A 22,525-nucleotide genomic window follows, 5' to 3' on the forward strand; every position below is an offset into this window, starting at 1 on the left:
AATACACAAAGCCCTTACTACACCTACCCCCCCCATCTCCATGCATCATTAACCCTTATTGTACCTCCCCATCTCCATATGCATTCTTAACCCCTTACTGAACGTCCTCATTTTCATATACATTCGTAACCCTTACTACACAACTCGCCCCCCCCCCCGCCATACATTGAACCCTTTCTCTACCCCCTCCCACCATCTCTATACCTCATTAACTTATTGTATCTCATCTCCATATGCATTAACCCCTTACTACACCCCACCCCCCAGTCTCCATATGTCATAACCTGTTTCTGCAGAGCTCCTCTGATCTCCAGTCAGTGCTGGGGGATCAGTGTGGAGAAAATGAAAGTAGAATGTGGAGCAGAGTGCTGTCAGAGGAGGGAATGGTCTGTGATCTGGAACAAGTTGAGAAGTGAATGAGATCTAATGGTGTCTAGTGAATTTATGCAGATTATGTACAGGAAGGAACTCCAGATTACTCCAGAATGAATTGCATGCTAGATAGGTTTGCACCTATGCCAATACAAAATGAAAGGGCTCAAATAATCGCAAGTGATTTGAACAGGAATGCAGTGTGATTCCTGTCTGAATCACATGCGGTTCTCTGCACCGCATCAGTGTGAACCTGGGCTCAAGTAATAATTCTTCATTAATCTAAAAAGCTGTCACATAAGACTACAAATAGCTAATGGTAATTGGTATTGGCCAAATACTTGAGAAGTATTGGTACTCGTACTCGGTCTGAAAAAAATGGCATTAGTGTGTTCCTATAGGTTATCATACAAGACATTGTTCTTGATGCTCCATGATTTGCAATGTCTAGCCTGACATATATTATTTTTGAATTTGAGCCTAGGAGTCAAAGGAAAGGGCCACAAGAACACACATTATTCCAACATATTAACCATGTTCTTTCACCATAATTTTGGAAAAAAATTCTTCTCTATGTTCTAACCTTCTGTATCTCCGCTTCCCTTGGCACCTTTAGAGGTACACTCTGCAGGTTTCCCTTTATCTAGGTCATCTTGAATATCTTCTGATGGCTTTTCCTCTTCTTCCTCCTCTCCAACATTTTTATAATTGGGTCTCTTTTGGTGTTTTTTTCTCCCTCTCTGTCTGTTAATCTCCAAGGATTTCTCTAGAGATTCCTGGGGTTTAGTGAAGCATCGAATGCTGGAATCTGCCTATATAAAGAAAAAAATAAAATCACAATAGAGGAATAAGAGTTAGACCTCATGTACACTGGACATTTTTACAACTGCTTTTAGGAGTGTCTGGTGTTTTCTTTGTCCTTCCTCTGAACTCCCCTGCACGTTAGCCTATGTGTAAACTTTTAGGACCAGTTCACACTACATGCATTTCAGTTGTTTCTTTTCTGCATACAAAACTCACAGAAAGTAGGTTATATGGTTGACAATGTCATAGTTTACATCAGTGCTTGCAGTTCCCGTGCGTTCCGGTTACAAATAAAGTAGAACAGGCTCCATTTTTTTCTGTACAAAAAACTGTACTGGAATAAAATGCATAAAAAAAGCATTGGAACGCACAAAAACGCACTGGAATGCACATAATTATTTAAAATGACGAAAAAGAGGGTAAAAAATAAACTGTAATGCATAAAAAATGTACTAGAGCACGTCCAAATGCGTCCAAAACGCATATGCAAAAAAGCATCCGGAACGCATTTGGACTGTGTTTCTATAGTGTGAACCGGCCCTTAGGGCTAGTTCACACTAGATGCAGTTCAGTGCACTTTTTTTTTTTGCATCAAAAATGCATTCACAGTGTTTTCCATGTATTCCAATGGCCCTGGTTCACACTAGTGCAGTCAGTTCCAGTCAGTTTCTGGTGCAGAAAAAAAGTAGAACACGCTGAATTTTTTCTGCACAGAACCATAACGGAACATGGCAAACTGCATCAAAACTGCAGCGGAACTATGTGGTGTAAACTGTAAGTGAAAATGTATCCAGAATTTATCCAGAGTACATTATTGTAGTGTGAACTGGTCCTTAGAGACCTTTAGAGGGAGGAAAAAAGCCCACTGCCAGTGTGTCCAGGAGCAGCAGAGTTTTGACAGAAAAAACACTTGATGTTTCTGAGTGTAAAGACATCTAAATGCGTGTTAACACTAGGAGCGCTGAGCGCTTGAGCACTAATTCATTTCCATGTCCAGAATAAATTATTTATTCTGGCCAATGAAATGGATTAACACCCGACTCAGGTAAATGCTCTGAAACACGCTACACACTTTTACAAGCATCAGGCATTTTTTCTGCCAGGAGGAAGGGCTCCTAGGAGAGTTAGGAAAACATCCTGTGTGCAGGTCGTCTTAAAAATTAGCCTGGCTTCCGGTTCCGGCGCTGATGCTGTGAGGAGGTGAGACCCGCGGCTCCCGGGATCCCCGCATACAAAGCCGGCATTCTGCACAGGGGACATTTGTCAGCGGCTTCAGGAGCTCCCCACTGGCCCCCCCCCCGCACGATCCTCAGTACCTCCGGCATGAAGCGATTCCTCCTGCTGACTCCTCAGAGCTCAGGTCCCACCACGAGGGGAGGGGGATGCGGCTCTCCCCCTCCTGCAGCCAAGATGGCCGACGCCCATGTTAATTCAATGGACACAGGCACAGAGGCTGTTATAAACGCTGGTGCAGATGTACACACCCTCCCTGCACACACTGATATAATTATACCAGCCCTGACCTCTACTCCTGGCACCTGTAGTTCCACAGAAGTGTATGACAAAATTGCACAAGCAGTCGCTGCCATTCTACTGCCCACAATCACACAAGCCGTGGATCATGCAGTAGCAACAGGCATTGAACAGATCAGAAAAGACATAGGTGATCATAGTAAACGTTTAACTGAAGTGGAACAGCGTCTGTCAGATTTGGAGGACGATGTTCACTCGCTGCGCTCAGGTGCGCTTCAAACCAATCGTACGCACCAATCCATCCTAGACAAGTTGGATGATTTAGAAAATCGCTCACACAGAAATAATCTGCGCATAGTGGGCCTTCCAGAATCATTTACAACCGGGGTGCTTCCAGAATTATGCTCCACACGTATACCCTCAGCTCTAGGTCTAACCACTTTGTGTCAGGTCGAGAGAGCTCATCGCTTGGGGCCGCCTTCGAATGACCGCCGTACACCGCGATCGGTGATAGTCAAGTATCTCAACTATGCTGATCGAGTGTCTATTCTTAATTCTTTCCGCAATTCTCGATCCCTACAAGTAGACGGTCACAAATTACTCCTATTTGCCGATTACTCGCAAGAAGTATCCCGCAAACGTAAGGCCTTTCAGGAAATATGTGCCACGCTCCACCAAAGGGGCTACAAATTCACCCTGGCTTATCCGGCTACTCTCCGCTTTACTACACCTTCTGGCGATACAAAGTCTTTCGTCCACCCTGAAGAAGCCGCTCAATATTTACAAGATTCTTTGATGGCTACGGATGGTGCGACGTCTCCTCACCCTCGCACCTCTGGCCCTAGAGATCAGCGAAGCCCTCGCAAGGATCCACCGAAACGCCCACGTACCAACTTTGCTCCCTCTAAATCTCGCCAATCCTGAGCTGGCGCACTCTCTCGCACTCTCTCAGGCGCTATACGGTTTACTCCACAAATTGGACCACCTGCCTCATTTAACTGACTAAAAGTTTCTTGTGCCTTTAGCTATCATCTTTAGTCCACAGATAGCTATACCAGCTGTTAGAAAGCAATAACTTAGTTGATCCTGTGGTACTTTCCTCTCATTCTGCTTGATAGCATATACTTGTACTTACTGTGTCATCTCTTCTCTGTGCCTTGCCTCGACCACGGTTCCGCTCTGGTCATTCGATTTGTTGAGCCTCTTTTCCCTTTCGCGATGCCATTTAGGCATGGGGGCCATGCTCCCCTGCCCTCTCAACAACTCCAATGAGCCACTGCTGCAGATCATTACTCTGCTATTTCCCGGTTACGTTGGTCGCAGTACAGGGACAGCATGCAGATTTATGTGAAGTCCAATACACTGTTAAGGTTTTTTGTTTGTTTTGCTCTTCTGATAGGCCCCAGTTGGGCCACCATGTTCCACTCTCTCCTTTCTTCTGTTCTTTTTTCTTACATTTTTCTGGAGAATCACCCCTTCCTTGGGAGTCGACCATACTTCATCAGAGATTGGGCGGTAATGGGGGGATAGCTGGCTCCACCCTACAAAACTGTAAGTCCACTACCTTTGTACTCACCTCCTATCACGTGACCTAATGATACGTATTTATTCTTGGAATGTCAAGGGCTTAAGATCACCTCATAAACGCATGGCTATTCTCCGCCATCTCCGCCGACTTAGAGCAGATATAGCACTACTCCAAGAAACACACTTAGGCCAATCTGACTTTGTTGGTATGAAGAAACTTTGGGTAGGGCACGTTATAGGTTCTCCCTCACTCAATAATAAAGCGGGTGTGCTCATTCTGATACACAAAAAGCTCGCACCTGACATAATCTCGGTTAACACTGATGAGGCAGGCAGATTCCTAGCGGTACACCTCAAAGTAGGCTCTCAATCACTGGTCCTCACCAATATTTATGCTCCAAACTCACCGTCAAAACAGTTTTTTCAGGACCTGTCCTCAAAGCTGTCCGCCTACATCCACCTACCTTTAGTAGTCGGAGGGGACTTCAATTCACTTATGAATGCCTTTGAAGATAAGTCAAAATCCCTAGAACACAATCATCGCCCACTTTCAGAGTCCCAATCAACGCTCACACAACTGTCTACATTTGCGGAAGCAATGCAATTAACAGACATTTGGCGTTTAGCCCACCCAGATGGGAAGGGATTCACCTTCTTTTCTCCGGTACACCATTCGCTTTCCAGAATAGACTATTTTTTTTGCAATTCTATTGCTTTGCAATACGCATCTTCGTCAGATATACAGGACATAGTTATTTCGGATCATTCTCCCATATCCATAACCCTCAACTATCTTAACACACAATCTTACAAAACGTGGCGCTTTCCTTCCTTCTTAGCAAATAACCAGGAGGTGTTACGTCAACTCCAAGATACTTGGGCAGACTTCCAGATCACAAATGCAGCTCACTTATCCAATCCTAACCTATTTTGGGAAACGGGAAAGGCGGTTTTACGTGGTAAAATCATCGCCTTTACATCTGCATATAAGAAAAAGGTCGCTCTAAAATACACAGAAGCTAGCAACCAACTCCGACGGACTCAAAAAAATTTGGCTGACTCCAACACACATGAACAGAGGAAAGCTTGGCTAGAGGCAAAACACCAATTCGAAACATGGGCAACAGCACAAGAATCCATGCACCAATCACATCTTGATTTACAGTATCATAAATTTGGCAACAAGCCGGGCAAACTCCTGGCTCGCTTGTGCCGTAAACCGTTTACTCCTACACAATTCACCTCCCTCAAGGACTCTCAGGGTATATTGAAACACTCCCCTGAAGAAATTGTTTCCATATTGGAAAGTTTCTACGCTAAACTATATGGCCCCGACCCTATTGACCAATCACAGGCTTTGTCTTTTCTAGAAGGCATTGCTCTTCCTCAAATCGATCCCGTAGCACTCCAATCTCTTAATGCTCCTATATCTCAATCCGATATTCAATCCGCTATAAAAACTCTGGCTAATGGTAAAGCCCCTGGCCCAGACGGATACACTTCTGAGTTCTATAAACTCATGGTCACAACCCTTTCTCCTACCCTGCAATCAGTTTACTGCTCTATACTAGAAGGGGGTGCCTATCTTCCGTCTGCCTTTCAGGCACATATAAAATTAATAGCAAAGAAAGACAAAGACCCGTCTGACCCAGGTTCCTATAGGCCGATCTCCCTTCTAAATTTAGATGCCAAAATTCTATCAAAAATTATCGCAAATCGTTTAGCTATTATCTTGCCTTCCATCATTCATCCCTCTCAAGCGGGCTTCATACAAGGACGCTCTGCTGCTTCAAACATCCGCAAAGTACTAGCAGTGTTAAATCATGCTAAAATTAATCCTCACCAAGATCTAGCGATAATCTCTCTTGATGCTGAAAAGGCCTTCGATAATGTTAACTTCCAGTGGCTGCAGATGGTTTTACATAGATTTGGCTTCTCAGGCCCTTTCACTCATGTAGTCCAAGCTATGTACTCAGCTCCTACAGCACAGGTGGTTGCTGCAGGGCACACATCTACCCCTATTAAACTGCATCTTAGTTAGAAATCAAAAATACAAGATATCTACCCCTATTAAACTGCATAAAGGAACAAGACAAGGGTGCCCCTTATCCCCCCTGCTCTTCAATTTGGCCCTAGAACCCTTAGCCCGCTTCCTTCTGTTCCACTCACAGCTGCACGGAGTCCAAATAGCTCAACAAGATCCACGTTTAGCCTTGTTTGCTGATGACATTTTAATTTTCACTGCCAACCCAACTCATGACCTGCCCTATATACAGGATATTTTCACAGCCTTCAGGCACTGTTCGGGTCTTCGTATTAACTTCACGAAAAGCGAAGTCCTTCCCTTATTCCATGCACGCACTCCCTCATGGGCTCATAATTCTCATTTCAAAATTGCCCCTTATCATATTACATACTTAGGAATCAAAATTGGAAAATGTGCCTCTTCTCTCTACTCGCTCAATTTTTCACCAACAATTCAAAAAATTATAGGCGAACTAGAGGTATGGAAAGAGTTACCACTGTCACTTGTAGGGAGAGCCCACCTCTTCAAGATGGTGAGCTTCCCGAAATTGTTATACCCTCTTCAGACCATCCCTCTACTACTTAAGCATACGGACATACTTAGACTAAACAAAGCGCTCTCTACATTTATTTGGAAAGGACGTCGGTCACGCATTGCCCTGCATAAGCTATATCTGCCTAGATGTGAGGGGGGAATTGGTCTTCCAAATATCAGAGTATATAATCTCTCCTGCATCTTACGGGTGTGTATAGATTGGTTGACCAAATCCTCCAACTATTCTAATCTGCAACTGGAATCTGCCATGGCCCATCCTTTCGATCTTGCAGCCCTTTTACATTCAAACCCTAACTCACTCCCTCCACACTTAAAATATAATCCACTCATCCGTGATACCCTTATCACATGGAGGGAGATCAGACGTAAATTAGGTGTATCCCCATGGGTTTCCCGTTTCCTCCCCATACATCGTAATCCTGCTTTTTCTGTCCCTCAACAACACGCAGCTTATGATCTATGGTTGGAACGGGACCTCAAACTAGTTAGCCAATTATACGACACGACCTCTGGCTTTCCTTTATCTTTTTCTCAGATTTCAACTTCTTTCAATCTACCTCCTCACCATTTTCTGTATGTATTGCAAGTTTGTAATTATGTGAACAAGATAACATTGGTTAAATCTGGTCGCTTCCGTTCCTCGTTCATAGACATCTTAGTTAGAAATCAAAAATACAAGATATCCCACATCTATGGACCATTAAACCTACACTATGTGCACCCTCTAGAGGCCTCTACTCCTACTTCTCCTTGGATCAGAGACTTTGACAACACACTCTCAATGGATCAAATCCTCACTGGTTTCAACAATACCTGTGCCTTCAACTCCAATGAGTTCTGGCGAGAGCAACAATTAAAGTTAATGCACCGTGCCTATATGCCATGCCTGTATGTCCGTGGGAATCCCTCGGTCTCTACCTGCCCTTTGTGTGGACACTATAAACCTTCGCTAAAACACAGATTTTGGGATTGCCAATTAATATCTTCTTTTTGGTCCCAACTACTCAGCTATATCGCCTTCATCACTTCTCTACAACTACCAAGGGACCCTTTACCTCTTCTCTTCGGCAATTTGGAATCGGTCTCCACAGGGGCTCATCCGCTTCAGCTTGCCATTCTCTGAGCCACGAAACCATGGCTGTACTCTTGCCTGATGGTCGCGAGGAGAGCCATATTGAAAAAATGGGTCTCCAACAGTCCTCCAAATATCTCGGATGTCAAGTCAGCTCTTAATGCACTTCTTCGTCTGGACCAGCTCCACTTCCTCACCTCATCCCTCCAGCACAGAGAGGATCAATATAATCGAAAATGGAGACTCTATGTTCAAAAATCCTTTCCAACCACAGAGCATCAGTTTTTCCTTCATGGCTCTTCTGGGATGCCCCAATCTGGAAACATGATCCAGTAAATCCGGACATATTGTTTTGATTTATGAGGATTTAAGGTGTGCATGACTATATCTAAAACACTTACAATACTCGTTTGTTGCTGCTCTCACATCACTTCTAGCCAATCTAGGCAACCATGCCATATTTCCTTTCATCTACCTCTTCTACCATTTTCTTTATACTTCATCTTCATCGCACATTCTTTTATAACTTCTCCCCCCCACCCTTAATCAGCGAGGACTTACAACACGTATATCAATTTTTGATACAGGGAGTTGCCTCTAGCTCTATTATTCTCTCAAAACACAGCGCTCGGCTCATTACCAAATATTCTCAAACGACTTCTTGGGAGGGGATCCTCTGGCCCGTTCCGACATCATTTTTCCACCTCTTTCTTTTTTTTTTCCATCTTTTCTCCATACTAGCTTCCTTCTCCACTTTCTTCTCCTTCTGAATAGATCTACCTATCTTCTCTGCTCCTTTTTTTTGATTATCTCCTCTTCGTACGCTTCTCTTCTACTTCAACATCCACGTCTTACGCATGACAACTGACATACTCTAAGCACCCCAGTTCCCATTCAAAGTTCTGTGATATGTCCTGACCTTCTTATCTTTGGATATATATCATAGCTCACCATTACACATCCCCTACACACTCTACTGACTCACAATGCCTCCCCTCTTTTGTCTCATCTGCCTTCAGAGTTTCTGTTCAGAGGTTCTAACTGCTGACATTTCGTGAATCTTTCTGATCAGTTTTCTATGCAAAATATTGTATTGCTCATATTGGTCAATCTATCAGTTCTGTTACATAAGTTACTTTGTTGCCATGATGCATCCTTGGAGTGTTTCATCCGCTGAGTGTTTGTAAATTGAAAAACTTGTTTTAAAAAAAAAAAATTAGCCTGGCATTTAATTTTGATAAATTTCTTACGGTCACATAAAATATAATTATTCAGCACAATTTCAGACCTATTCCATAAATCCTCTTGGACTCATCTGGCTTCACTGGAGTAAATTCTGTGTTACGGCACTACACCCTGTTCCAAATTATTATGCAAATTCTATTTAAGTGTCACAAAGATTAAATATTTTGTTTTTCAGTTTAACTCATGGATGGCATTGTGTCTCAGGGATCTTTTGATCACTGAAAACAAACTCGGACACCCGTGATAATTAGATTGGCAGGTGAGCCCAAATTAACCACTTGAGCTCCAGAGGATTTACCCCCCTTAATGACCAGGCCTCTTTTTGCTACTTGGCGCTGCACTAATTCAACTGATAATTGTGCGGTCATGCAATGCTGCATCTAAACGAAATTTACGTCCTTTTTTTCACACAAATAGAGCTTACTTTCGGTGGTATTTGATCACCTGTGCGCTTTTTATTTTTTATGCTATAAACAAAAAAAGACCAAATATTTTGAAGAAAAACAATATTTTTTACTTTCAGCTATAAAAATTATATAGTAAACTCAAAGTTAGCTATAAATTTAGGCCAAAATGTATTCTGCTCCATGTTTTTGGTAAAAAAAATCCCAATAAGTGTATATTGATTGCTTTGTGTGAAAGTTATAAGACTGAATATGCGAGAGAACCTGGGAGCAAGAAGCCTGAGTGGTGAGCAGGGATTCATTGAGTCTCCACCAAAAAGAGGGCCGAGCCATACCAGAAAGACTTAGCGAAAAGACAAATGGATCACGATCAGACCAGTGTGAGGTCGAGATGACTATCTTCTGAATTAAAGATAAATGTTGGACGGAAATGAGAACGTGATCTATTCTACAAAAGCTCAAATGTGGGGCCAAATAAAAAGTGTATTCCCACGAAGTAGGATGTATTTCCCGCCAGACGTCAACAGACCATAAGCTTGAAGTGTATCACGCAATTTAGATTCCTGAGAAAGGTCGTGGCTAGGGGTCCCTCCTGCCGGGTAATGGCGATCGACAGAGGAAATAAGAGCAGCATTCGAATCACCCAGCAGTAAGAGTATACCACGTTGATGGTGCAAAATCACCTTCAGCAGGTGAGAAAAAAATTTGTGTTGAAATCTATTAGGTGCGTAATAACCAACCAGGGTCACCTTCTGATCCCAAAGGGTACCCCGGAGGAGCAAATATCTACCAGTGGGGTCAGCTATTTCCAGGTTGCAGGTAAACAGCAGATTACGTCTAAAAGCGATCACCACGCCCCTATGCTTCTCATGGGCCGAGGCAGAAAAAATGTCGGATAATGGTGGGAGAGGTAGCGCGGCAAGGAGGATTGAGAAAACCTAGTCTCCTGTAGGCAGACTACATCCACGTCTTGGGACTTAAGATGATGGAACACTTTAGAACGCTTGGTCGGAGAATTAAAGCCATGGATATTTTGAGAGAAAATTTTCAAAAGTTTTAGAGCCATACTGAGTCAAGGGAATTCCGCTTCCAAAGAACGCTAAAAGCAACGGTCCATGCCTCAAACGCACCCTTACCGTGGGCTGCTCCAGATCCATGAGAAAAAAGAGGGAGAAGAAAGCAGACAAAAAACAAGAGACAGAAGAAGAAAACGTACACTGTAGGATAGTGCAACGAAACCACACTCAGTGGAAATTGCGACCTAAACATAAGGGCACACATTGGGGGGTGGCTCTACCACCGGGCACAGGGGTACGTCACAACCAACATAGTACATATAACCTTCATGGGGAGGGAAAGAAAGAAAAAAAACCATGAGGAAGGGGGAGGGTTGGGACAAGACAGGCAAAAAAAAAAAAAGACGTCAATTACATTACCTTAATAATGCTTAACATAACACATAATGAGAATGTAAACAGGTACACAAACATATCAGGAAAATAAAACAGGCATCCCCGGGTCACGGCCCCGTTAGATCGGAAGCTGGCACCAATCATATAAGGCATGTGACCATGAGCCAGGGAGGCCCCCGGTGTATATAAAAAGGTACAATAACACCAGAAAGAGAAAAAAAACAAACAAACCCCCAAGGAGCCAGCGGGAGCCTGAGATCCACAAAAAAAAGGGGGGGGTTAAAGATGAAAAATTCAACTTATAATTGGACAAGGAGCCGGCGGGAATCGAGGATCACCACCAACTCAGATCAATATTGCATAGAAAGTTATTGCAGACTGGAAAACTAAAAATAAGCAACAGCAACATCAAAAACATATGAAAGTTCGCCCAGCAAGGGCCAGTCAAGGTTTCCGCTAAGTAACGCGGAGAGTCACGTCAGTGGAACATGCCATCCGAAAAGTGAAAAATCTTACCCATTCAACCGTACTCAACCTGGATCAGAGCGGGAGGATCTGGACAACGGAGGGGTACCAGGGAGGGAGCGTTTACGGCTGCCAACTTTCTCCCAAATACACCCTAGCTGAGATGGAGGAAGGGAACCGGAGGGCCGCACCAGGCTGTCGGAGGTATCCCGCGAGGGCAGAAGGTGGAGCGCCTCCAGGGTTGACTTGGCCTCTTCCGGATTGTGGACAACATGGCTCCGACCTTGATACGTGAATGTAAGCTTAAATGGAAAGCCCCATTGGTACTTGATGTGACGTACGTGAAGGGTTTCATCTGTTGACGTTTCTGGATGGTGGATGGTGCCAGATCCGTGAACAGCTGGTACGAATGACCTTGAAAGCAAAGATCCTGCTTGTCTCGTGCAGAGCGGAGAAGCGATTCTTTTGTGCGGTAATAGGTGAATTTAATTATGATGTCCCTAGGAGGACCCTCAGACCTCCTCAGACCCAAGGCCTGATGAATGCGATCGAACTCCAGACGGTCTATCGGTATTGCCAGATCCAATTCTTGAAAAAGCGCGGTGGCAGTAGACGTGAGGTCAACGATGGCTTCGGGCAGGCCGCGTAGGCCCGACGGGACCTATTCTTGAAATCTTCCAAGCGCAAGAGTGCCGCATCAAGCTCTCTTCGCAAGTCTGAAAGGTCCTGTTCGTGATTTTCACCAAAGCCGCAGCGTCCATCTTATCTTCAAGAACGTCGGTGCGGCTTCCCAATTCGTAAATATCTTTGGTGAGATGATTCGCTAGTTTGGAAGTGGCGGTGTGAAGCTCCTGTTACAGCATGGTCTTAAACCTAGCCAGGAGATCTGCATCCCGCAAGGGGGGCTGTGGGTGGTCTGCGGCCCGCTTGGAGGGTTGTGAGTGATCTGCGGCCCACAACGGAGGCTGTGAATGATCTGTGACCTGTATGGAGGGCTGTGGTGCGATCTGCGGCCTGCATGGAGGGTTGTGGGTGGTCCATGGCCCGCAAGGAGGACTGTGGGGGTTCGGTGTCCTGCATAGGGGGCTGGTGGAGGTCGGCAGGGTAGTCTGGCAGGCTCTCCAGGTCTGAGGAGGCATCTGGGCAGCCCGAGGACAGCGGCGGGGATGCTGTCGAAATTGAGGCCGCAGCTTCTGCCGACTAGTAAGCCGCATCGGCAGACCGGCTCTGGAGCCAAGCGCTGGACACTGCGTTTTTTTTCCCCATGGTAGCGGGGGGAGGTCAGCAGAGGGTGAGGACAGAGGTGGGAGACAGATTCAGCTCCACAGGAGGCCGATTATTGAAATGTGCCCAGCGGCGGAGAGGCGCAGAGGTCATGCGGCCATATCGTGCGCTGCTCACGAGCTCCGAGGACCAATAAAGGAAGTTCCTACTAGTATGGGCGTATATCCTGAAGAAGTCACACGATATAGTGTGACGTAACGTGTAGGTACGTGGGGAGGAACTTCCGGTATGTGGTGACGTCACATCCGGCGCGGGCGCCATCTTGGTGCACCCTACACATATGAAATACACTCATAGTGTGGTGTGAAGGCGTTTTTTCAATCTACATACATGTGAGTGGGCAATTTTATTGTGTTTGTCTGGCTTCTGCATATTAAACAGTATTATGCTATGGAGAATGTTCTTTGTTTCATCACTGGGGCCCTACATGGAGGAAATTTAATGTTGCTGGTGGCAGTGGCTGGAGGAGAGTTGTAAGGAGAGGAGAGAGTGCCACTATTGATGACCACAAGTGGGTTATTGACCCAGGAAGAGTACCACCTGTGCGGATTGAAGGGTGATCCATAAAGCGTGCTGGCCCTGTGGGGTCTTTGTAAGAAGGTGAGGGGGCAATTTGGCTATTGGAGGAGTGGCACCTATGATTAGGTCACAAGAATATCACCTGCATGTGTGTGATGACCATTTGGAGCACGGAATTTGTTGTGGATTTTCATTTTTATATACGTGAGGGGTTGTATATGTACATTGGGGGGTTATTGTGAGTCTTACAAGTGTGGTTCACATTTTCACTTGTTTTCATCCCTGGTCAGGGATGTATCCACTGTATAGCACTGATTTATGATCCCTCAGATGAGGATCAGGAGGGGGTTTTTTTCTGCATATAATTTATCACGTATATGTATATCTGTGTTATTTATATGTGAATATTATATTATATACAAGGGTTTACTATTTGCACCATTTGAGTTAGTAGATGTTTAGCGCTGCACTACTTTAATAGATATTTTTCATTTGCACTTTGAGGGTGAGGTTTCTAGTGCCAGCAGCTTAGAGGGAGGGATTGCCCATATACGAGCAGGAGGAGTTTTCCAGATACAGTTATCTCAGATTATTGCAAACTGAGCAAATAGTGTGGCCAGGCAATGGGAAATGTGAACGGAATTCTAGGATGCATTACTGGAGGGGTCACCAGCAGGAGGAAAGAGATCCTGATCCCCCTACATAGATTTGTAGTTAGAAATCATTTAGAATATTGTGTCTAGCTTGAACTACACATTCATCAACGTAATGTATGTATCTGAGAAGATGAAAATGTACCAGCTTGAGCATAGTTTGTGAAATCTATTGTCCATATCATCAGTCATAGTCCATGTCCTTTCTAATTCCTGAACAGTGTCAACCTCTCTTATCCAAACTTGAATCGAGGGGATGCAAGTAGTCTTCCGGTGTCTGGGAATGAAGGTCTTTGCTGCATTTAGGAGGTGTCGCACTAGGGAAAGTTTGTATGGTTTAAGGGAACAGGTGGATATGTGTAGAAGGCAGCATTCTGTTGACAAACTTTATCCCAGAATGGTACAATCTGAGGACACTGCCACTAAATGTCTAGCAGAGTGCCCTCTGCTGACCCACATCGCCAACATAAGCCTGATGTCAGCAGGAACCACCTCTTCAGCCTATCCGGTGTGGCATACCATCTAGTTAATATTTTGTAGGATGTTTCTTGCAAACTAGTACTTATAGAGCATTTATGAGTGAATATACAAGCTTTCCGCCATTGTTCATCAGAAAATTCTGTCTGAAGAGCTGATTCCCAACCTAACCAAAAGTTGGGGGGGTTATTGTGTTCACGTTGGAGCCATGAGTAGGCCAAAGAGGTGGTCTTTTCTACAGGCTTTCCTTTAAGGCAAAGTGTTTCTAAAGCTGTAAAGGGCCTGGAGAACGCTTCCCTCCATTTATGGATTGGTAAATATTTATTTGAAAATAAGTCCAGTATGGGATAGATACTGTACATCTCTGCATAGCTCCTGAAGCTCTCCTTTTAGCTTCATGCCCCCATGCCTGAGACAATGAATCGCTAACAGGGGAATACCTGATCCATGCGTTGGGATCACTCCAGCCTCCAACCCGGGCGGAAACTCCCAAGTTAGCAAAGCCCGAAGACCTCGCAGGTTTATGAAATATGTCTAGTCTTGCACTAATTAAGGGGTGAGCTGGCAGATATTTCAAATAAGAGGACTTAGTTAACCATGGTAAGAATCTTAGAGGAAATGTGGTGTAAGAATCTTCTAGATTGACCCAATGTTTATTTTTGAAGTGGCAGTTCCAGTCAATAATTCAGGTAATGTGAGTGACATAGTAATTTTTTTTTTTAAATCTGTTAAGCCCATACCTCCAGAATCTTTAGAACATGTAATTCGTTGAAAGCAAATGCGTGGTTTCTCATTAGCCCAAACAAAGGCTCTTTGAGCCTGTTGTAATTTCTTGATAAAAGTTGATGGAATTTTGATTGGGAGGGCGTTCGTGCTATATAGCAACTGAGGTAATATAGTCATTTTAATGATAGCCACCCTACCAAATCAGGAGAAGGTTTTCGCATGCCAAGATTTGAGATCCCATAGACTATTACGTAATAAGGGGACAAAGTTTTGTATAGGTCTTCCAAAATTGGAGCAAGCCAAATACCGAAATATTTAAGGGCAGTGGGAACCCACCTAAAAAAGCAGTTCCGCTTGATGAGAGCTAAAGAAGAAGGGTGAACAGATAAATTTAAGGCCTCCAATTTGGTATAATTTATTTTTTAATTAGAGAGAAAGAGATAGTGAATGAATAAGCTTAAGAGATTAGGTATAGAGATATGAGGCTGAGACAAGAAAAATAGCAAATCGTCCGCGTGTACCACAGTTTTGAATATCTCATTATTGATTTTGAAACCATATATGGCCTCATTTTACTTAACTAGCCTTATGAAAGGTTTAACTGTGAGAATAAACAGAAGAGGAGACAGGGGCAACCCTGACTCGTCCAGTTTTTAATAGCTACTGTTGCAGACAAAGTTCCATTAACTTAGATCCCAGCCGTGGGGTTTTGAAGTGTAGTGATCCAGCGCATCATGTTAGGTTCCAGACCAATATGTGCACAAGTGGCAAACATGAAGTCCCACGATACGCGATCGCAGGCCTTCTCCGCATTAGTAGAGAGGAGAAGACCTTCAAAATCCTCCGAGCTTGCTCTATGGATTAAATTAAGGGCTTTGACAATGTTCTCACGCACCTCTCTGCCCGGCATACATTCGACTTGTTCTGGTCCTAGGATAGCAGACAGTAAAGGTCTGAGCCAATTGGCTAATATTTTCACAAGTAATTTTATGTCGGTGTTGAGGAGGGAAATTGGTCTGTAACTTGTACATTCAGCGGGATCCTTGTCTTTTTTGGGAATGGTGGAAATATGCGCGAAGGAAAAAGAAGGGGGTATAGGTTGTGGTTCACTCAGTGAGTTAAATGTCTGAAGTAAAAGCGATGCAAGTAAGGTGCTAAAGGCCTTATAATATTGTGACATAAGGCTGCCTGGGCTTTTACCTGGTTTTAAGTTTTTGATAGTGGTGGCCAGTTCTGTTTCTTCGATAGGGCATTCTAGTAGTTTGGCATCCGAACGCTTTAGGGAAGGTAGTTTACTTTTTTAAGGAAATCATTAATTAGATCAATTTTCTCTCCCTTAAGGTCTTTAGGAGTGTGGATAGGAGGTAGATTGTATAGAGTAGTGTAATATTGATGGAATAAAGATGCAATTGATTTACTATCATGTTCTAAAGTACCTTTTGCTTTTGACTCCATGGATATTTTCATTTATTTTAGCCTCCCGTAAAGCTTTAGCCAGGTATCGTCCGCTTTTATTCGCAGCCTCGTAATCCGTTTTTTAAAGAATAAGGAACGCTTATATTTGGTGTCAAGGATGGACTGTAATTCGAGCCAAGCCTTCTGCAGGCTATCGGCCAAGGCTGAGGTCAGGGATAGTTTATGTTGGGATTCCAGTTTTGCTATAAATGTCCTCAATTCTCCTATTTTGTTCTCTTTTCCGTCTGGCGCCCCACTTAATAAACTCTCTGCGAACACCACATTTGTGTGCCTCCCACACGATAATTTGAGGGATGTCCACAACCGCATTGATATCAAAATACTGCTTTATGACATTGGTAATGTAATTCAGGATTTCTCCATCAGTTAATAAAGTCGGATTGAGTCTCCAATTATACGTCTTATCTGCCTGGTCTGGGAGCGTCATATTAAGTGAGATTGGGGCATGGTCAAAAAAGGATTGTACCCCAATCTTTGCATCAGTAATGATGGGGAGGTCCCTTTGTGATATGAAAAAATTATCAATCCTTTCATACCGTTTGTGTGGTGGGGAATAAGAAGTGTAGTCTCGACCCATGGAGTTGAGTGACCTCTAGGTATCTATCAATAATAAACACCTTAAAAGAAGTTTGACCATTTTAAGACTCCTATATGCAATACAGATTGTCCACGCGGATGTATCACAAGTAGGGTTAAGTGGAATGTTGAAATCTCCACCCAATACCAAGCAAACAGCTGCAAATCCCTTAAGCTCATCAACATTTTGCTGGCAGAAGGAGATATGTGCTGAGTTGGGGAAATAAAGATTGGCTAGGGCGATTGGTTTACCTGCCCCGGAGCCTTTAAAAAAAAAAAAAAAAAAAGTATCTGCCCTCAGGGTCAATTACCTGTTCTTTAATCAATACATGCGCTTCCCTACTAATCAGTATAGTGACCCCCTTAGTTTTGGCCAGATCGTTAGTGGAATGGTATGCTTTCGTGAAGTATTTGCTCGATAATTTAGAGATCTGCCCAGTTTTGACATGAGTTTCTTGCAGAAACACTATGGAAAGTTTGGCTTTATCAAGCTCGCATAACAGTTGAGATCGCTTCTCAGGTACGTTTAATCGTCTAACATTATGAGAAAAGTATCAGCAGAAGTAAGTGGATATAAAAGGAGCGCAGATAATAAACTGAAAATAATACTCTGCCAAGTGTCGGGGTTAGTGGGAGGGGCTATCGAACATACAAAGCTGTCTTTCAAAAATTAATGACAGCACCTATGGTGAAATTACCGAAGGAACAGCTAATATAATTATAGACAAATGTTATGTGAATATGGGGAAATTGCTATTCAGAGCCAGAATCACTTAAATCTGTTTGCGGATCTCAGGTAATAGCAGGGCAGTATCATATAGATTAGTCTTATCCTGCAACCCTTGTAAAGTTATGACAGATATACATTACTCATAAAGACCACTTACGAACGAGGGACCAATGGTCATATATCTTTAGCCCATATAATTCCTACAAACCAGAGGCATAAAGTAATCTAACAGTAGGGCCAATAAGAACATCTCGTAACTAACTAGGGGCAAACCCTGGTCACCGTTTAGACGAACAGCATCAAACGAGACAGTAAACAACCAGGACAGACACAATTCAAAGAGAATGATCCCACGGTGATAAACCACAAAGGATACATCCCTAGATGTGCGGCCTGGTAGTGTCCTCTCCGTCCTGGATTAACTATGGAGGGAACAGAGCAACAAGATAAAAATGGTGAGGAGGGAAGATATAATTGACCAAGTACAGTCACATGTCATCCAAATTTTCTCTGACTCTAAACTGCTTAGATTTTGGTGAGGAGAAGCTAGAGCCCGGTCCGGTCTGTTTTTGGTGCCTGGTTTTTCTATTCCGCAACTTAGATGGAGTTTGCAGTGGTGTAGGCATGGTAGCAGAAGCAGCAGAGGGAAGCCGAAATTCTTCATACCATTCTGGTAATTCCACGAACGGAATTTGTAGGTCATCACAAAAACCCTGTGTTTCGTTAGGCAGTCTTAACAGGTAATGTTTGCCATTTTTGGTCGCCTGTAAGGCAAAAGGAAACCGCCATCTGTATGGAATCCCTTTATCTTTTAAGACGGTGAGCAGAGAGCGTAGTGCTCTTCTATTTTTCAGAGTAACGGAGGACAAGTCCTGAAAGAGAGCAAGTTCATCTCCATTAAAAGTGATGAGATCATTCTGTCTGGCTTTCCTGAAAATTTCTTCCTTCAAAGGGAAATTTATAACACAGCAGACAATGTCCCTCGGGGGGGAATTATCCATCCCTCTTGGTCTAAGAGCTCTATCTGCTCTATCAAAATCAACAGTAGTGTCCGCAGCCCTTTGTAGGAGGTTGTTAAAGATGGATTGTAATGCTATATGCAAAATAATTTGCTCAGTAGACACCGTTTCAGGGACACCAATTACTCTTATGTTGTTCCGTCTCCCTCTTATCTAAATCCTCAAGGTGACAATTCACAGTGATCAGATGTGTGGCATGTGTTTCAGAAACTTTTTCTAATCTAGAAATCGCTCTCTCTGTGTGCCAGCTTTCTGCAATGCTGTCAATTGCTCTGAGAAAGTTCAGAGATCTTCCTTTAAATCAGTGATTGCTGTAGTGAACAATCTCTTAAGATCTGCAGCGGTCTGTGTGAGTGTCCTCTCTTACTAGATCCTCAGAAGCTGGCAGGAACTCCTCACTGTGAACCTCCTCATGGTGTATAGGCGCCATCTTGCCCCCTGCAGGGCTGCTCCTTTGTGTGCCTCTGCTTTGGAAAAGTTCAGGGATCTGGTGTGTCGAAGACCCGGAATTCGAGTAGTGTGGGCAACTGTGAGATGTGGGCTTAACGATCCTGCCCATTGTCGCCTCGCTGTGTACCCGCTAAGTGGCTCAGAATCAGACCGCTCCCCAGAGCTCTGTCAGTGTGCTGCCATGAGTGAGCGCCAAGCCACGCCCCCAACAAAAAAACATGTTATACCCACCTGCTCTGTACAATGGTTTTGCAAACAGCCTCCATGAACTTCCGCTTCTTGAGTCCCCCCAATTGGGATCCAGCAGGCTCCTCCCTTCTGCTGAGTGCCGCTGCTCTCCTGCACATTGCTGGTTAAAAATCAGACTCAGAACGGGGGATGGGGGTGCTGCACATTGAATGCATGAAGGTAGAAAAAAAAAAAAAAAAACTTTCAACCATTAGAGCCACTTTAACCGCTTCTGCGCTGCCCTATAGTAGAAACTACAGGGCGGCACGGGTGCACAAATCACGTATATACGTGATTCACACTCCCGCAGTTTTCGCGGGCCGGGGGGGGGAATCAGTCATCCGATTTAGGCCAGTGATGGTCGGCCTAAGTCAAATGATCGATCCCTGTCCTATCAGGGATCTTCCTGTACCTGTGTTTACAGTTACACAGGTACATGAAACGATGACATCTTCTCTCTCTGGGCACATTCTGTCCCAGAGAGAGAAGAATCAAGACACACAATGAATAAAACAGCACACTTACACAGTTAGAACACTTTAGGACACACTTAGCCCCTTGATCGACCAACATCCCCCCCCCCTCCCTTAACCCCTTCGCTGCCCTGTCACCAGTGTCATTAGTACAGTGTACAGATTTTTTGCTGATCACTGTATTAGAGTTGCCGGCAACATCAGATAGCGTTAGCGTCCATTAGCGCCTCTCCCAGAAAGCGTCAGATTGCCAGTCAGTACACCAGTAATCACATTTAACCCCTTGATTGCCAGGAACACGCTCACATACACAATAAACCTCCATTGCTAGTATAGTGTCTGAACGGATCAATATCTATGATCAGATCAGTACTATACCAGCATTCACATTAGTATAGTGCCCTCAAAAACGCAGCGCTAGCAGCCCCGGCACTTTCCAGCACCTGTGTTTAGCCCCTACGCTTACCCCCCTTCTCCCCCAGCAAGTGCAGTGTCAACAGGTCACTTGATACACTGCACACAAAACCGCAGTGTTCGCAGAATCAGGCCTGATCTCTGTTAGCACTTGCCGGTAAATTTTTTCATAGCGATCCAAGCAGTCCCTGACAGCCAGGTACCTAGAAATTTAGTGGCCAAAATGTCCAACGAAAGGTACTCTAGTGAAGAGGCCTACAGGATTCGGAGCATGTCAGATGAGAGCGAAGGGGACACAATCAGCCTCAGAATATGAACCTCTAGACAGCAGTGGCAACCTGATAGATAGCTCAGACGATGGTCCCCAAGATCAGGCGTACCCGACCCTGGTCCCAGGTTGCTGAGATGTTACAAACGCATGATGACTCTCATATTCAGCAGAGTGCCAGTACTAGTGCCGCTCTACCTTTTGGTGAGCTGGTGAGCACCAGCGGCCTAGTACATCCTGGTCTTTCACATACCAGCACTGAAGTATCACTTGGTGACGTGGCGAGTCCCATAAGTGCAGAAGTAGCTGGTGCGGTGGCAAGCACAAGTAGTGTCCTGCAGCCACCAAGAATTTGCACACAGGCCCGTATAACCCCTAGTATCCTTCCGGATGTGCTTGCAAATCCCGATTGGTAGCCCACAAATTCTGCAGCACCCGTACTTCTCCCATTCACTGCCCAACCCGAAATTCAGGTGGAAACAGCAAATTTAACTACTCCCCTTGATTGTTTGGAGTGGTTTTTCACAGAAGAATCTGTATGCATTGGTTGTGGATCAAAGCAATTTATGTGCACAACAGTTTATTGCCGCCAATCCAAATTCAAACCTTGCCAGGCCATTCGCATGGAAATCCTCTACGGTTTCCTAATTTAAAGTTTTTTGCGCCTAACCCTCAACATGGAATTTGCTAAAAAAAATGAATTGCGGTTGTACTGGTCCACAGTCCCAATTCATCATATGATCGAGTTCTCTGCCGCCAAGGCCAGGCATAGATATGAGAATATAATCCGTTTTATACATTTCAATGACAACACACTGTCGTCCTCAGGGTGACAATGAATTTGACCGGCTCCACCAAATTGGGCCCCTCGTAAATCACCTTAACCAAAATTTGCAGATGTCTATACTCCCCAGCAAAACATCTGCGTTGATGAATCCCTCAATTTTTCTGGCCGCCTTGCATTCAAACAATTTGTCCTCAGCAAGCGTGCCATATATTTTGGATTTCCGAGGGAAAAAGATAGTCACGTGGAGCCCCCCGGATGTCCAGACTACATGGGGAGCACTAGCAAGATAGTTTGGGACTTGGTGTCATCCTTTTTCCATATGGGGTACAACTTATATGTGGACAATTTTTATTCAAGCATGCCACTATTTAGAAATTTGCACAATCATAGAATAGGCGCATGTGGCACTGTGCGAGCTAATCGTTGGGGCTTTCCCCAATGGCTGGTAAATACCCATTGTAGAAAGGAAGAAAAAGCCTCCTTGAGAAATGAGGAATTGCTTGCAGTGAAATGGAAGGACAAACGGGATGTTTTTGTCCTGTCTTCCATTCACGCAGATACGGCCATCCAAATTGCCAAAGCAGCTGGTGTTGTTGAGATGCCCCTCTGTGTCCATGACTATAACCTTAACATTGGAGGGGTGAACTTCAACAACCAGATGAAGCCGTACTTAGTTTCCCGAAAAGCCAGACGCTGGCATAAAAAAAGTGTCTGTTTATTTATTTCAAATGGCTCTATATAATGCTTTTGTGCTTTACAAAGCAAATGGACAAAGTGGATCCTTCCTAAAATTCCAGGAAGAGATCATCACCAAAAATGCAAAAAACACATCCATGCAGGGGCCACCAATGGAACATAAAATACAAAGAAAACAGTGGTATAACCCAACAATGAATCAAACCGAGGGCAGATATATACCACCATACAAAAATCAGGCAAAAGTGAAGAGGGAAAAAAAAAAAGTGTAAGAAAAGAAGACCAGAAGCAGGGGTTTGGGAACGCCAATACCGATCATTGACATAAACCCAGACTAGCCAGAAAGAGCATGGGAAAGGCATACAACAACCACGGCTCCCATACTTTCAAAAAT

At 44.2% G+C, this 22,525-nt stretch overlaps 1 protein-coding gene across 1 annotated transcript in view; it reads right to left on the reverse strand.

Moving 5' to 3' along the window:
* LOC149428690 (protein CLEC16A-like) overlaps window positions 1-22,525 on the reverse strand; it is a gene marked incomplete at its 5' end in the record, with an annotated part of 144,702 nt that overhangs the window by 36,933 nt on the left and 85,244 nt on the right. The window contains one exon of the mRNA XM_089667112.1: window positions 956-1,184. Coding sequence (XP_089523238.1) covers window positions 956-1,184 — 229 coding nt within the window. The remainder of the gene's footprint in view (window positions 1-955; window positions 1,185-22,525) is intronic.

The sequence above is a fragment of the Staurois parvus genome, unplaced genomic scaffold (assembly GCF_062004578.1).
Source record: "Staurois parvus isolate SC_StPar_1 unplaced genomic scaffold, SC_StPar_1.0 ptg003034l, whole genome shotgun sequence".
NCBI classification, from domain to species: domain Eukaryota; kingdom Metazoa; phylum Chordata; class Amphibia; order Anura; family Ranidae; genus Staurois; species Staurois parvus.